Here is a 14,819-nt window from a genome sequence, read left to right as displayed (position 1 = left end):
GTGAGTGACCCATCAGCCGGGTAGGAGGAAAACACTCAGGGACAGCGTTCCCAGCCCTTTTCCTGGCAGAATCTTAAAGGGAGACGCTGGGCTGGGCAAAGATTAACAACTTTGTAAATTGCAGGGCTTCTCCGAGTCTTGGCTGTGTTTCTGTGCAGTGCCAGTCGGCCAGGGAAACAAGGTTTGGTGCCTTTTGGACAAAGATAGAGTCAGACACATGGGCAGGAGGCAGAGACAGAGACAGAGGAGGACAGAAAGAGAGACGGAGGGGCAGAGGCAGAAAAAAGTGGCAGGAACGGAGGCAAAGAGATTGAAACAGAGAAACACAGGAGGAGAGGGACAGAGACACAGAAAGGAACAGAGCTAGGCGCGGAGAGGGGAACAGGGATGGAAAGAGAGACAGGCGAGAGACAGACACAGGGGCCGAGGCAGGCGAGGGCAGAGAGGGACCCCGAGAGGCTGAGACGCGGGGCCGGGCCGGGCCGGGGCGAGGGCAGCGCGGGAGGGCGCGGCGCAGACAAAGGCGCGGCCGCGCGGCCGGGGCGGCCGGGCCGGGACAAAGGCTGGCCCGGGGGGCGGGGGCAGCGATGGCGACGGCCGCGGCGGGCGCGGGCGAACTACAAGTCCCAGCAGCTCCCGCTGCGGCCCTCGGCCGGCCCCTCTCGCTCCCCGGGAGCGCCTGGCGGGGCCGCTGGGCCGAGGGGGCCGCCGGCGGGGCTGGCGGGCGGGGGGCTTCCTGCGGGCCCCGGGGGCGCGGCTGGGCCGGGCAGGGGCGAGGGGCGCCGGGTGAGTGTCCCCGCGAGCGGGCCGGGCGGGCGGGGGCCGGGGTCGCGGCCGGGGCGGGGGCGGGCGCGGGGCGCGGCCCGGGGCGACCTCTGTCCGCCTCCCCCCCAACCTCCGCTCGCGCGCGCCGCCCGCCCCGCCCGGGAGAGCGGGGTCGCGGGCGTGAGGGGAGGGGGTCCCCGCGGCCCGCGGGCCTAGCGCGCCCTTTCCGCCGCCGCGTCCCCGGGGGAGGGCCCAGCCGGAGCTGGGCGCCTGAAATCGGGAGGTATGGGGGGGGGGGGGCACCCTCAGCTGTGGGGTCGGGAGCTCAGGACGCCCCTTCCCCTGGAGGCGATCCAGACCCCCTCCATCCCAGGAACCGTGGAGGACGTCTAAGTATTGTTCTCCCCACCCTCCAGCCTGAGGTCGGGAGTTCAGGAGGCCCTTCCTCAAGAGAGGGATCCAGGGGTTCCCTCTGACCCCCTGGAGCCCCGTTATTGTTCCCCCTACTCTTCAGTCTTGGGGGCCAGAGTTCTGGAAGCCCCTTCGCAGGAGGTCATCCAGGGGTCCACCTGTCCCCCCCCCAGGAACTCAGAATGCCCCCCCCCCCCCCTTCCAGCTAAGAGATGGGAATTTGGGAGGGCCCTTCCTCAGGAGGCAATCTAAAGGTCCCCCTGTGCCCCAGGAACCCAGAAGGGGACCCAGCCATTGTTCCCCACCCCCTCCAAATGTGGTGTCTGGGTTCAGGAGGTGATCTAAGAACTCCACCCTCTTGCTTAGCCACTTCCAGCTGTGGGGTTGTGGCCAGGATCAGATCTATTTGTCGTTTGCTCCCCAACCCCCACCCATGGAGTGGGTAGCTCCGGACCGCCTCCCCATCAGGTAATCCTGAGCTCCCTGTGCTCCCCAGAAGGGGTCCCAGCTATTGTTTCTAGACCTTGTTCCCAACCACCAGGCATGGGGCTGGATGGAATTCAGGATCTTTTCTCCAGGAGAGGATAAAAGGGTCCTGACACCCGTTGCCATATCTCAGCCATTGGCTCAGTTACTCAGGAATTCCCCTTTTCTAGGAGATGACCCAAGACCGCCCCCCCCAGTAACCTAAGAGGAGCCCCAGATATTATTTTTGCGCCTCCCCACCCCCCCCCCCCACCTCCGCTAGGGGTTAGAATTCAGGATGTCTATCCAGTTGGGCAGACAGGTATACCAACACCTGTCCCTGCTTTCCTGGCTATGGGGTCCATGGGTCTCCCTGCATCCCACTGGGTCCTACAGTATTTCCCCCACCCTCTCTAGCTTTAGGAACTTGGCATTCGGGTACACAAGGGTCTTGACTGTTACTCCCACCCCGGAACTGTGAGGTCTGGCACTCAGTTCGTCTCTTCCCCAGCAAGCAAGCCAGAGGTGCCCCTGCCCTCCCCCAGTGACCCAAGATGAGTACCAGATGCTTTTTGCCCCCCACTCACCCCCCACGTACAAGCTTCAGAGCTCACGATGCTCCTCTCTACGAGGCAAGCCCGAGGTTTCAGGGGAAACCCCAAATATGCCCTCCCCAATGATGGAACCGGGATTCAGGCCGTGTACTAGAAGCAAGCACAGGAACCCAGGGACTTATCCCTCTTTCCCGTGAGGGGACCCCAGCCAAGGGGGTAGGAAGCCTGGATTCTCTCTCCTCCACAGGACCCAAGCTTCCCACGGGAGGAGGAGCCCAAGATGCAGAGAGGGGCAGAGCCCTGGAACTGGGTACTGGAGACCTCTAGTGCCGGGTCCCATGACTTCCATCCAGGTGTGGTGCTGAGAAGGGAAGCCCCGCCCCACCCCCATGTCCCACCAGGGTCCCTCTTCTCCCTGCCCTGTCTGGGGCTTGCCACAAGTCTCCCTGCAGTCTGAGACAAGAGAAGGATCCATGTGTGTGTGCAGGGATGGGTTGTGGGGCACGGCCCCCTCTCACTTCCCTGCCCAGACTCCAAGAGAGACCCCCTGTTCTCCAGCACCTACCTCCACCCACCCTCTGTCCTCACCCCTGCAGATCCGGCCCTAGAAGCAGCCAGCATTTCCACACCAGGGATGCGGCGCTCGGTCCTGGTCAGGAATCCAGGCCACAAAGGCCCAAGGCCCGCTTATGACGAGCTTGACTCTGACTCCGAGGACCCGGACCCCAACCCTGAAGAGCTGGACCCAGAGCCCGACCCAGAAGACCTCAACACTGTCTCCGAAGATGTGGACCCCAGCTATGAAGATCTGGAGCCCGTCTCTGAGGATCTGGACCCCGATGCTGAAGCTCCGAGCTCCGTCTCGGGGACCCGTGACTCGGATCCCCAAGATCTCGACCCCATGTCCTCAAGTTTCGACCTGGATCCAGACGTCATCGGCCCTGTCCCCCTGGTTCTTGACCCCAACAGCGACACCCTCAGCCCCACCGAAGCCCCAGACCTGGACCCCCTCTCATCTAGCCTCACTGCCACTCCCGAGGTCCTGGCCGCCAGCCCCGCGGCGCTTCCTGCGCCTGCCAGCCCTCCCCGGCCCTTCTCCTGCCCCGATTGCGGGCGAGCCTTCCGCCGCAGCTCGGGGCTGAGCCAGCACCGCCGCACCCACAGCGGCGAGAAGCCCTACCGCTGCCCCGACTGCGGCAAGTCGTTCAGCCACGGCGCCACGCTGGCCCAGCACCGGGGCATCCACACGGGCGCGCGGCCCTACCAGTGCGCGGCCTGCGGCAAGGCCTTCGGCTGGCGCTCCACGCTGCTGAAGCACCGCAGCAGCCACAGCGGCGAGAAGCCGCACCACTGCCCGGTGTGCGGCAAGGCCTTCGGGCACGGCTCGCTGCTGGCGCAGCACCTGCGCACGCACGGCGGCCCGCGGCCGCACAAGTGCCCCGTGTGCGCCAAGGGCTTCGGGCAGGGCTCCGCGCTGCTGAAGCACCTGCGCACGCACACGGGCGAGCGGCCGTACCCGTGCCCGCAGTGCGGCAAAGCCTTCGGCCAGAGCTCGGCGCTGCTGCAGCACCAGCGCACGCACACGGCGGAGCGCCCGTACCGCTGTCCCCACTGCGGCAAGGCGTTCGGCCAGAGCTCCAACCTGCAGCACCACCTGCGCATCCACACGGGCGAGCGGCCCTACGCCTGCCCCCACTGCTCCAAGGCCTTCGGGCAGAGCTCCGCGCTGCTGCAGCACCTGCACGTGCATTCCGGAGAGCGCCCCTACCGCTGCCAGCTCTGCGGCAAGGCCTTCGGCCAGGCTTCCAGCCTCACCAAGCACAAGCGCGTGCACGAGGGCGCCGCCGCGGCGGCCGCCGCTGCCGCTGCCGCGGCGGCCGCCGCAGGCCTGGGCCTCAGTCCTGCTTCGATGCTGCGGCCCGGGCAGGTCTCCCTCCTGGGGCCTGATGCTGTGTCTGTTCTCGGCTCCGGCCTGGGCCTCGGCCCTGGCCCCAGCTCTGGCCTTGGCTCTGACCCGGGCTCCGAGCCGGGCTCCCTCCCTAATCCCAGCCCCAAAGCTGTCTCTGGCTCCGAATCTACCCCCACCGCTGATTCCATCAAAGCTTCTGACCCTAAGCCTGGGCACGACGCAGATCCCGACCTTGCGGCCAGCCCTGACCGCGGATCTGGCCCCAGCCCCGACCGGGATCCCGGGCCCAGCTCCGACTCCAACCCCGAGTCTCATCCCGAACCCTGCTCCCCCACCCATGACACTGTCAGCCCAGCCCTCCCTACTGGCGAGAGTCCCGAGTGGGTGCGGGAGCAAGGGGCGCTGCTGGGCCCCGACGGCTGAAGTGGACGCCGATGCTCCCGGGCGCCTGGGGAAGTTGTGTGTCGTGCAGTTTAGTAAAATCCTCGCACTGCCTCCTGGCTCTGTGTCGTGGTTTGGCTGTTTCTCTTTTTCCACTAAGGCACAGCCCTTTCCTCGGGAGATGGGGGAGGGTGTGGCCCGTGCCAGCCACAGCTGGAACCCCAATGTCCTGGCTCCCTGCCCCTAATCCTCCAGGCTTCCCCGTTCCCCCACAAGGGCTCACACTGGCCCACCGTAGTTACCACTCTGCTCCCCGAGAGCACCCTAGCCACCCTAGTCAAGGGCAGACTTCCTTGGCGGGTGGTCTGAACAGGATCCCTTCCCTCTGGCTTTTCTCTGAGTGGTGGAATTTCTGGCATGTTGACAGTCTAGAAGGCTGATAATGGAGGCTGATAGGAGACCTTGCCGGCAGCCCTATCCCATGTGTTCTGTGTTCCCACAGCCTACCCCACGCCCTTCACAGCCCATGTTCTAGGTACAGCACTGGACAGAAGAGGTGCTCATTTATGTGTTCAGCCAAAATCTGTTGCTTCCTGGAGCCTCAACAGAGAGCAAGATAAGCACGGCCTTGGCCTTCACAGAACTCACAGATGCCAATTTCGGAAAGCTTTGAAAAGCAGTTACTGGGGGGACTGCTTTCCTGAGGAGGGATTCTAGAATCCCAATAACCCACTAATTTAATTGTCAGTGCTGGTTGCCCGGCCTTGCTCTGTACCCTTGCAGTTTATGCTCTCGCATTTTCTCTTTTAATTCCACAGCTTCACCAGACAGGTAACTATGACTAAATATCCCCATTTTGCAAACGAGCAACCAGACATGTGGAGTTTAAGGGACCCTTTGGCGGATGTAGAAGTAAGTGGCAGTTGGCAGGGCCTAGATTTAATCCAAACTGTCTGTCCGCCAGAGCCTGAGTTCTTAACCAGCGTGTTTCAAAGCAAGAGTGTGCAAAGGCCCCGGGGCTGTTGAGTGATGAGCTAGGGGAGATTGGGGCCAGAGCAGAGGGCCCTGGCAGACTGAGGTGGGAGTTTGCTTGTTATCCTAGAGCAACGGGAAGACGTCGACAGGTGTGGCAGAAGACTCAACAGGAGTTACTCTTCCAAAATGCTTTCCGGCTGCTGCCTGGACAGCGCAGGGGGCAGGAGTGGGAGCCTCAGGTTAGGAAGGAGGTGGCTGCAGTGGTCCAGGCCAGGAATGATGAGAGACTCTCGGCTGACGGCCATAGGAGTGGGGATAAGTGGTCCTATTTAGGACACAATTAGGAAATGACATAGATTTGCCGACAGTTCAGATGAGAGGAGCGGAAGCCGAGATGCGAGTAAGCATGAGGTTTCTGCCAGGCCAGAGAAGCAGCCATGAGACAGGACGGACGATCATCCTCGGACTCTGGGGAGGGTAAGGGGTCAAGCCTTGAACTTGGAACCCTAGAATCCGGCACCGGACGGAGGCGTGGCAAGGAGCCAGGACGGAACCAGCCCTACTTTGGCATTCTCACAGCCAGCCCATCCCCCAGCACCTTCAGGGACCGTCGGCGTTAGGGCCCCAAGACCGCCCTCCGCCCCGCAAGTCGCCAGCCGAGGACAACGCATGCGTGCTGCGGCCGCAGGGATTGTCGTGGCGCAGGGGGTGGGACAGGATCCGGTCACGTGCTTCCAGTGGTTGGGGGGGCGCGGCGCCGCTCCGATCACGTGACCGCGGCTCGAGTCAGCTGATGCGAGAGGGTTTGAAGCTGCACCGCGAGGGAGCGAGGCCGCAGTGGCAGCGGCGGGCGCTCGGACCCCGGCTGCCCCGCCGCGCCCGCCGGCGTCCGGCGCTCCCCGTCCTGGCATGGCAGCCCCCGTGGGCCGGCGCGGCTCAGGTGAGGGCGCGCGGCCCCGCGGGCCTCCGAACGCGGGCGGCGGGCGGGCGGCCAGCTTCCCCGACCTGGGGCGGCTGAGCTCCCGGTTTCCCTTGCCTAAACTCCGGTGCTGACCTCTCGGCTTCCCGGGGGTGGAGATAAGGACAGATGGCTCCTAGCACCTGGGCCACAGGTGGGCACCAGCTCCTCCGACCTCGGAGTGGCGGGACTGCCGAGTGCTCTTCCTGGACCCACGTTGTGCTCAGAGTCCCTAAACTCAGGCAGCGGGTGGGCCGCCAGCTTCGCCAGCTCGCGCCGAGGAGGTTTCCAGGGTTTGCGTTCTGCTTTGCTCAGCTTTGCTGGAACTCTCAGCGGGCACCAGCTTCTCCAAACCTCACGTGAAACTCCCAGGATTCCCTTCCCCAATCCAGGAGGCAACGCTCAGCTTCTCTAAAACTCAGATTGCCTCCTTGACCTTGGCACTTAACTCGATTTTTAAGTCCAAACCCATGGAAGCTCAGCTTCCTTGAACTCAGGAGGTGGCTGCCCAGCCTCCAGTATTTTCAGTCTCTGCTTCTTAATGCGGGGGGTGGGGCTGGAGGAGGACCCTTTGTGTTGGTCTTTCAGCCGTCCCTGCTGGTAGGATCTGGGGTGGGTTAACTGTGATCCCAGCTAGGGAGGCGGGCCTGCCCTCTGGCTTCCCATCCAGCTGTCTTGTAAACAACTCCACAACAGCATCCCAGCTCCAAGGGGACCAGCCAGGAGCTGGCCCTCCCTGCACGACAGGTTCTGACGGTGCCACATTCATCCTGGTGGCTGTGCCAGGCAGCCAGCCAGCCAGGTCCTGAAAAGAAGCAGGGTTCTCCCAGTAGGGGTGTGTGTGTGGGGGGGGGGGGGGGCTGTCAGGGATGGTCCTGGGCTGCTGTGACCAGCTGTGACCCCAGCAGGTGATGAAACCTTGGACTTTCCTCTTGGGCTGATCAGGAGTGAAGGAAACGAGTAATGCTTAGAATAGTCCCTGTTTGTTGAAGAATTACTAAAATTCTAGAGCTGAACCGAGGCTTTTGTCTTGTCTGTCTTCATTCTCAGAACACCTTCCAGAATTTCAGCCTCAGGGTAGACTCTTTTTTTTTTTTTTTTTTAATTTCCACTTTTCAAATGAGGACACAGAGGTTTTAAAAGATGTCCAGGATCCCCCAGCTGGGAAGTGGCAGGTCTGGGATTTGTTTCTAGGGCTGTGTGATTTCCAGAAGTTGGGACCCTTAATGAAGACGCTATATTAGCTCACGAGCCGACGCACAAATGGCATAACGACACCCACTGGGGTACAGTGAGTCTTGAGCAAATGTGCTCTGTTATTGTCGATCTCTCCTTCTTCAGGCCTGTGGCTTGTGAGAGTGTCAGCTGGGTGGGCCAGGTCACCATGAGCGATGAGCAGAAGGGCCCTTCTTTGGGTGTTTGACCAGAAAAAACGGGAAGGGGTGCCTGGGTGGCTCAGTCAGTTGAGTTTCCAGCTCTTCATTTCGGCTCAGGTCGTGATCCGAGGATCATGGGATTGAACGTTGCACTGAGTATCGAGCCTGTTTGAAGATTCTCTGTCTCCCTCTGTCCCTCCCCCACTCATGCTTGCTCTTCTTCTCTTTAAAAAAAAAAAAAAAAAGAAAGAAAAAACTGGAATGTAGCTGAGCTCCATGCTCCCACCTGGGGGCTGGAGTTGATATAAGCCCTGGAGGCTTGAGTGCCCTGTGAGAAGCCAGTGGAAGCCATTCGTGCTTTCCCCACAAACCAACAACTAGAACGAGGATGGGATATTCAGACACTCTTACCACGCACCAGCCCCTGTGGTCGATGCTTTGTGAGCATCAGACCTTCAGCTTCCCAGTGAGGGATATTACTGCCCCATTTTGCAGAGGAGGAAGCTGAGGCTCAGAGGCCGGGTGCCCTGCCCCAGCCAGTGAGCAACAGGGTCACGCATCAGCTCAGGCCCTTTTGAGCCCCAAATTGGAATTAGTAGCCTCTGAGCGCTATTGCTGTGTGTATCCATAAAACGTTGCCGAGTTTCTGGGTTTTCTTCGATGAGAGTTCTTTTCTTGGCTGGAGCAGGGGACCTGTCTCCCCTGTTGCCAGGTGATCCCCACTGCCCTCTCCCTTTCCCTCAGAGACGGAGCGCCTCCTGACACCCAGTCCTGGGTATGGCACCCGGGCCGGGGCTTCCCCGGTCCCTCCGGAAGAGGAGGACCTGCGTCGCCGCCTCAAGTACTTTTTCATGAGTCCCTGTGACAAATTCCGGGCCAAGGGTCGCAAGCCCTTCAAGCTGATGCTGCAAGTCGTGAAGATCTTGGTGGTCACTGTGCAGGTGAGTCGTGCAGGGGCCCCAGCAGAACCCAGCTGTGGCCGCCGCCGTTCTTGAAGGAGAGTCCTGGAGTCAGAGCCTAGTCCTGATGCTGCAGCAACGTAAGGACAGTGACAATGGCAGTGATCAGTCACAAAGCTCTCCCAGGTCTGTGTGGGAACAGCTCCTGGTAAGCTCACAAATGCCCTTGGAGGTCCTGGCAACTCTTATTGTCACCCTTTTACAGATGAGGCAGCCAGGGCCCAGAGAGGTGAAGGGATTTGTCCAAAATCACAGAGCAACCAAGCATGGGGAGCTGGCACTTGAACCCAGGCAGCCTGGTGCCTCAAAGAGAACGGACCCGGTGGCTTAACAGATAGATACTGCTGCCATCCCAGGCCCCATGGTGGGCTTTGGGGACCCCAAGACGGATCAGACCGAGCCCCTGCCCTAAGGAGCTCTTGGTCTGGTGCTGTGATTCGGGGCGTATTACCACACTTCTGATTTCTTTTCGGTACGAGGGCCCATCGGTGGTACTTACCCTGTAGATTTGGGCTCAGCACAGAACCCGGCACCTGCTAAACATTTAATGAACGTTGATCTCGGGCATGAGATGTACGAACACCTGCTGTGTGCTGCTCACCGGGGATTTCTGGTGGGCCTTCCTCCACTCGTGCCCTGGGGGAGGCCCCATCCCAGTTTTGTCGATGCCTGCTCCCTCCACCAGCTCATCCTGTTCGGGCTCAGCAACCAGCTGGCAGTGACCTTCCGGGAGGAGAACACCATTGCCTTCCGGCACCTCTTCCTCCTGGGCTACTCTGATGGGGCGGATGATACCTTCGCAGCCTACACGCGGGAGCAGCTCTACCAGGCCATCTTCCACACCGTGGACCAGGTGCGGGGCCCCCCGGGGGGCGGCAGGCGAGGGGGCAGGCAGGGGAGAGCAGGCAGGGCTGACGGCTTCTCCCCTTCCCTGCCCGCAGTACCTGATGCTCCCCGATGTGTCGCTGGGCCGGTATGCCTACGTGCGGGGCGGAGGTGGCCCCTGGGCCAATGGCTCGGCCCTGGCCCTCTGCCAGCACTACTACCACCGCGGCCACGTGGACCCGGCCAACGACACCTTTGACATTGATCCGCTGGTTGTCACTGGTGAGCAGGCGGGGCGGGGCAGACACAGCAGGCGGGGTAGCGCGGCTGCTGGGAGTCATATTCCGATTCTGCCTCCCAGCCTTCTAGGAGATAGGGTTGTCCCGATCGATCGTGACTCGACGCTCGGGGTGTCCTCGGGGGAATGTTTGGTCCGCAGGAAAACGCACGCGTGGTGTGTTAATGTCATTGATCCACTAAACGTCTGGGGGCTCACTGAGGGCCAGGCCCTAGGGCCTGTGTCCGGAATGAGACACACTGGGCCCTGTCCTGGGGAGACAGTGGGGGAACAAATGACAACCGTTAAGCTCATAGTGGGAAGTGAAGGAGGGAAGGGGGCTGTCGGGGACTCTGGGGAGACCTGCCTGTGCCTCTCCCGCCCCCAGTGTCCCTTCCCTGACTCCCTGTCCTCAGACTGCATCCGGGTGGACCCCCCTGAGAGACCCCTTGTGCCCCCCAGTGATGATCTCTCCCTCTCGGACGGCAGCGCCAGTTACAAGAACCTCACGCTCAAATTCCACAAGTACTGCCTGATGGAGGGGGCCTCCAGGGCTGGGCCGAGGGTGGGGGGAGGCAGGATGCCAGGCATCCTTGGCCGCCCCCTCACAGGCGGGGACAGAGGAAGGCCACGCTGATGCCCGTGTGCGAGCACTTCCTCTGCAAGCTGCAGAGTCAGCATTGGGGCAGGAGCACTGGTGGGGGCCGGGCGGTGGCAGGCGGGAGGAGCAGAGCCCCTCCCCCTCACCCAGGCCTCCCCACCACCCCCCAGGCTGATCAACGTCACCATCCACTTCCAGCTGAAGACCATCAACCTCCAGAGCCTGATCAACAACGAAATTCCAGACTGCTACACCTTCAGTGTCCTGGTAAGCCCCAGGGTCCGGGACGAGGGTGTAGGGCCTGCCAGTAGTAGGGATTGCCTGCAGGGCTTCTGAGCTCCGGGGCTGGGGCCCTTGGCCAAGGGCAGCGTGGGGGTGAGAAGGGGGATGGGGCTGGACAGACCGTCCATCGTGCGGATCTGGGAGCCTGGGTGTGTCAAGGTCCAGTCTGGCTCCTCCTGCCTTGCCGTGTTGCTACAGATCACTTTTGACAATAAGGCGCACAGCGGCCGTATCCCCATCAGCCTGGAGACCCAGGCCCACATCCAGGAGTGTAAGCACCCCAGCGTCTTCAGGCACGGTGAGCCCCCAAGCCCCACACCAGCTAGGACCGGGGGTCCTGACCTGCCTGGGGAGCCCACCAAGTCCCAGGCCAGCACGGACCCAGTTCCTGACTCGCCCAGGTCACCCGTGAGCTCACTGAGGAGCCACAACCAGTCCTGCAGCCTCCTAGGCCTGGCCTAGCCCCGTCCCTAGTCTCCCAAGGCCCTGAGCCACTCCTGGCTCTACCCAAGTCATCTCCTCACAGGAGACAACAGCTTCCGGCTCCTGTTTGACGTGGTCGTGATCCTCACCTGCTCCTTCTCCTTCCTGCTGTGTGCCCGCTCGCTGCTCCGTGGCTTTCTGCTGCAGAACGTGAGAGCTGCCTCCAGTGGCCTGCACATGTGCCCAAGCCGGCCTTGCCCAGCTCTGGGGCCTTAAGGACCAGGGGAGAGCGGGTCCCTTCCCTGGACAGGCTCTCACTCCTCCTACCTCCTGCAGGAGTTTGTCGGGTTCATGTGGCGGCAGCGGGGACGGGTCATCAGCCTGTGGGAGCGGCTGGAATTTGTCAACGGCTGGTACATCCTGCTGGTCACCAGCGATGTGCTCACTATCTCGGGTACCATCATGAAGATTGGCATCGAAGCCAAGGTGGGTCCTGCCTGGGGCCCTGTTGTCCCCTTCCAGGTGCTGCTCCCCTAATACGCGTTCCCCCCAATCCTGCCTGGGCCCCCCCCCCCCCCCACCAGAAGGGCCAGGCCAGATGGGGTTGACGCTGCTCTTGTCCCTAGAACCTGGCGAGCTACGATGTCTGCAGCATCCTCCTGGGCACCTCCACCTTGCTCGTCTGGGTCGGCGTCATCCGCTATCTGACCTTCTTCCATAAGTACAACGTAAGCCGCGTGTGTGCAGGCTGGACCCTCTAGACGGCAGCCATATGCTCCCCAGATCTCACTTCCCTCCCCCAGATAAATTCATACACGTATGGCAGTCAGCGGCCTCTCTAGGTGGCCTGTCATGAGCCTCTTCCCCATACCTGCCCGCCCCAGACGTCCGTGTCACTACACCTGAACCACAGCCACGTGAGCCCGCTGCTTTACACGCACCCAGCTGAGTCTGGTCGTGGGATAGCCTCAGGCCCCCTCGTCCCCACCCTGCCCCTTCTCAACCCCAACTTCTCAACTCCCGGCTTCTGTGGCGGCTCTGGCGTGACTTCAGCCAGGCCCTGCCCGCTTCACCGCCATTCGCAAGTCCCACCTGGGTTCCCACACCCTCATTGTGCGCACCCCCCCCCCCCCCCCGCCATCTGCCTGCCACAGATTCTCATTGCCACGCTGCGGGTGGCCCTGCCCAGCGTCATGCGTTTCTGCTGCTGTGTGGCTGTCATCTACTTGGGCTATTGCTTCTGTGGCTGGATCGTGTTGGGGCCCTACCACGTGAAGGTAGGGGCTGTCCGGGGCATGCTGCTCAGGATCCACAGTCCAGGGGTTCCTGTCTCCCCTCTCTAAGCCCACTTCCTAAACCCTCTGACCCCTGGCTTATTGATTGTTGATGTGGGGGCACGGAATCACCCACCTTGGCCCCTGGTACCTTCCCGGGAGTTCTGCCCATTATTCCCTCTGACCCCCGGTGACCCCACCCTGCCCCCGGCCCTGCCTGTGGCTGCCTCTGACGGCACGACCCCACCGCCCTGCTGGCAGTTTCGCTCGCTGTCCATGGTGTCCGAGTGCCTGTTCTCGCTCATCAACGGGGACGACATGTTCGTGACGTTCGCCGCGATGCAGGCCCAGCAGGGCCGCAGCAGCCTCGTCTGGCTGTTCTCCCAGCTCTACCTCTACTCCTTCATCAGCCTCTTCATCTACATGGTGCTGAGCCTTTTCATCGCGCTCATCACTGGTGCCTACGACACCATCAAGGTCAGTGCCGGCCCCCACGCCCTCCCCCCAGCCTGCCTCCAGTGGGGCCAGCCCTCACATACTCGCAGCCGTGTACCTGGGGCTCCAGGTCCCCTTAGTAGGGTCTCAGGGCACATGAGGCAGGGTGAGGAAGGAAGGGTCCAGGGGGAGAAGGTGGGAGACTCTGAGAAGCCAGAGAGAGGTGACTGGGTGGTGGTGCCGATCGCAGCCGCCAGTCTTGGTTTCATCCGCGTGGGGTTCTGGCCAGGTAAGGTTTCCTGAGTCTGCTTTTACCAAGCGAGAGACCAGGCTGTAGAGTTTTAGTGACTTGCCTGAGGTCAGCTGCTAAGCGGCCAGGCTCAACCCAGGACTGAGGGATTCCGGAGGGCCCCGCTCCTAATTCTTCTGTAGGGTGGTCTGGGTGGGAGCTCTTTAAGTCCAGGGAGTGGCGGTCCTGCAGGTTGCGGGGCTCAGAGGAAAGGGGTCGGAGTAGAATGTGGGGGTGGCAGGTGGGCCAGACCCTGCGCTGGGTGGGTATCTAGGAAACGCAGTGTATACAGACTAGTCTGGACCAGTGGGCAGGGTGGTGACCAGCTGGTGAAAGGAACGAAGGCTACAGAGGGTCCCCTGGTCTAGACTGGTACTGGGGTGAGTCTGGGAGAGTTTCTAGAATGTGCTAATACTAATCTTAGCCACCTGTGACTACTTAAATTTTGACTTGAATCAAAGTGAATTCCACACTCAGTTCCTCACTCACATCTTTCGCATATCAAGTGCTCAAAAGCCAGTATGGCTGGTGACGACCAGGTTGGTCGGCACAGATAGCAAACCTTGCCATCATCTCAGAAACTTCTGGACTGACGACATGAGAGTTGAAGAGAGAGAGCACCCGGGAGAAGGAACAGCCAGAGCAAAGGCCCAGTAGCCAGAAAGGACTTGGGGAAGAGATGCTGATTCCTCTACCAGGTTGGGAGGGGGTGAAGGCTCTGCTGAAAGCAGATGTGCACCCCCCCCCCCCCCCCCCCCCCCCGCAAACATGGATAAACCATCCCACAGACACACTGTCACCCAGGCCCGAGGAGCCCCTGTGGAGCTTGCTCTAGCGCCTAAACGTCACACGTGTGTATCAGCTTGGGACGTACAAGCCCAGACCTTGATCCCGCCGTGTGCACCCAACTCAGTAGTTGCGTGTCAAGCACCCAGATTGTGTCACGTGTGGTTCTGGGTGCTGGAGCACAGCAGAGGGCACCAACTGACTGAGATGCGGGGGCACGTATTCGGGAGGCCAGGGAAGGTCTCCGGGGGAAGCACACCACGAGGAAGGACAGGTGCAGGGGACCGTGAGTACAGAGTGAGAGTGCAAAGGGGTGGGGGTGGGGGGAGGCGGGGAAGCTTGGCCGGTGGAAGGAACCAGGAGGAGATCCAGTTGGCTGGCGGGCGAGGTGGTGGTGGGGAGGCCAGACATCAAAGGGGCCACCCCGCGTTTCCCCGCAGCACCCCGGAGGTGCTGGCGCGGAGGAGAGCGAGCTCCAGGCCTACATCGCGCAGTGCCAGGACAGCCCCACCTCCGGCAAGTTCCGTCGAGGGAGCGGCTCGGCCTGCAGCCTCCTCTGCTGCTGCGGCAGGTTCGAGTTGGGTATTGGGGGCTGCGGAGAGGGCGTGGGCCCGAGGGAACTGCTGCCTTCTGCCCCGCTGGCCGGCTGATACGGCTTCTCTTCCAGGGACGCCTCGGAGGAGCATTCGCTGCTGGTGAATTGATTCGGACCCGCTGCTGCTATTGGACATTGGCCCTCCGACTGCGGAGACTCACGCTTATTTATTTTTAGGGTTTGCTTTTAAAGGACCGGTTCCCTGCCGTGCCCTGAGGACCTGTGCCAATCGGCTCGGACACGGGTGGGACAGGGGTGGGTGGGTGTTAAATAAACGGG

The 14,819-nt window shown here is 61.8% G+C and overlaps 2 protein-coding genes across 6 annotated transcripts; both read left to right on the top strand.

Annotated features, from left to right (window-relative positions):
* Positions 1 to 252: 252 nt before the first annotated feature.
* ZNF358 (zinc finger protein 358) lies at positions 253 to 4,604 on the top strand. 4 transcript variants are annotated; one of them, XM_053896638.1, is made up of 4 exons: positions 572 to 786; positions 1,571 to 1,644; positions 2,443 to 2,548; positions 2,792 to 4,604. In XM_053896638.1, exons 1-4 carry the CDS (start codon positions 588 to 590, stop codon positions 4,525 to 4,527), a joined length of 2,115 nt encoding a protein of 704 aa, XP_053752613.1. In that variant the 5' UTR covers positions 572 to 587; the 3' UTR covers positions 4,528 to 4,604. The 4 variants fall into 4 exon arrangements, with proteins under 4 accessions (XP_019283396.2, XP_053752613.1, XP_019283397.2 ...); XM_019427851.2 differs by lacking the exon at positions 1,571 to 1,644 and having other exon boundaries at positions 253 to 786; XM_019427852.2 differs by lacking the exons at positions 1,571 to 1,644; positions 2,443 to 2,548 and having other exon boundaries at positions 573 to 786.
* Positions 4,605 to 6,241: 1,637 nt separating this feature from the next.
* MCOLN1 (mucolipin TRP cation channel 1) lies at positions 6,242 to 14,794 on the top strand. 2 transcript variants are annotated; one of them, XM_019427880.2, is made up of 14 exons: positions 6,242 to 6,400; positions 8,539 to 8,735; positions 9,439 to 9,606; positions 9,695 to 9,860; positions 10,272 to 10,380; positions 10,627 to 10,723; positions 10,937 to 11,036; positions 11,265 to 11,371; positions 11,498 to 11,647; positions 11,788 to 11,889; positions 12,316 to 12,438; positions 12,697 to 12,912; positions 14,386 to 14,516; positions 14,613 to 14,794. In XM_019427880.2, exons 1-14 carry the CDS (start codon positions 6,370 to 6,372, stop codon positions 14,647 to 14,649), a joined length of 1,734 nt encoding a protein of 577 aa, XP_019283425.1. In that variant the 5' UTR covers positions 6,242 to 6,369; the 3' UTR covers positions 14,650 to 14,794. The 2 variants fall into 2 exon arrangements, with proteins under 2 accessions (XP_019283425.1, XP_019283424.2); XM_019427879.2 differs by lacking the exon at positions 6,242 to 6,400 and adding an exon at positions 6,533 to 6,572.
* Positions 14,795 to 14,819: the final 25 nt, after the last annotated feature.

This window comes from Panthera pardus, unplaced genomic scaffold, assembly GCF_024362965.1.
Source record: "Panthera pardus isolate Hobbes unplaced genomic scaffold, ASM2436296v1 HiC_scaffold_8, whole genome shotgun sequence".
NCBI lineage: Eukaryota > Metazoa > Chordata > Mammalia > Carnivora > Felidae > Panthera > Panthera pardus.
This window is presented reverse-complemented; position numbering and strand designations above follow the sequence as displayed.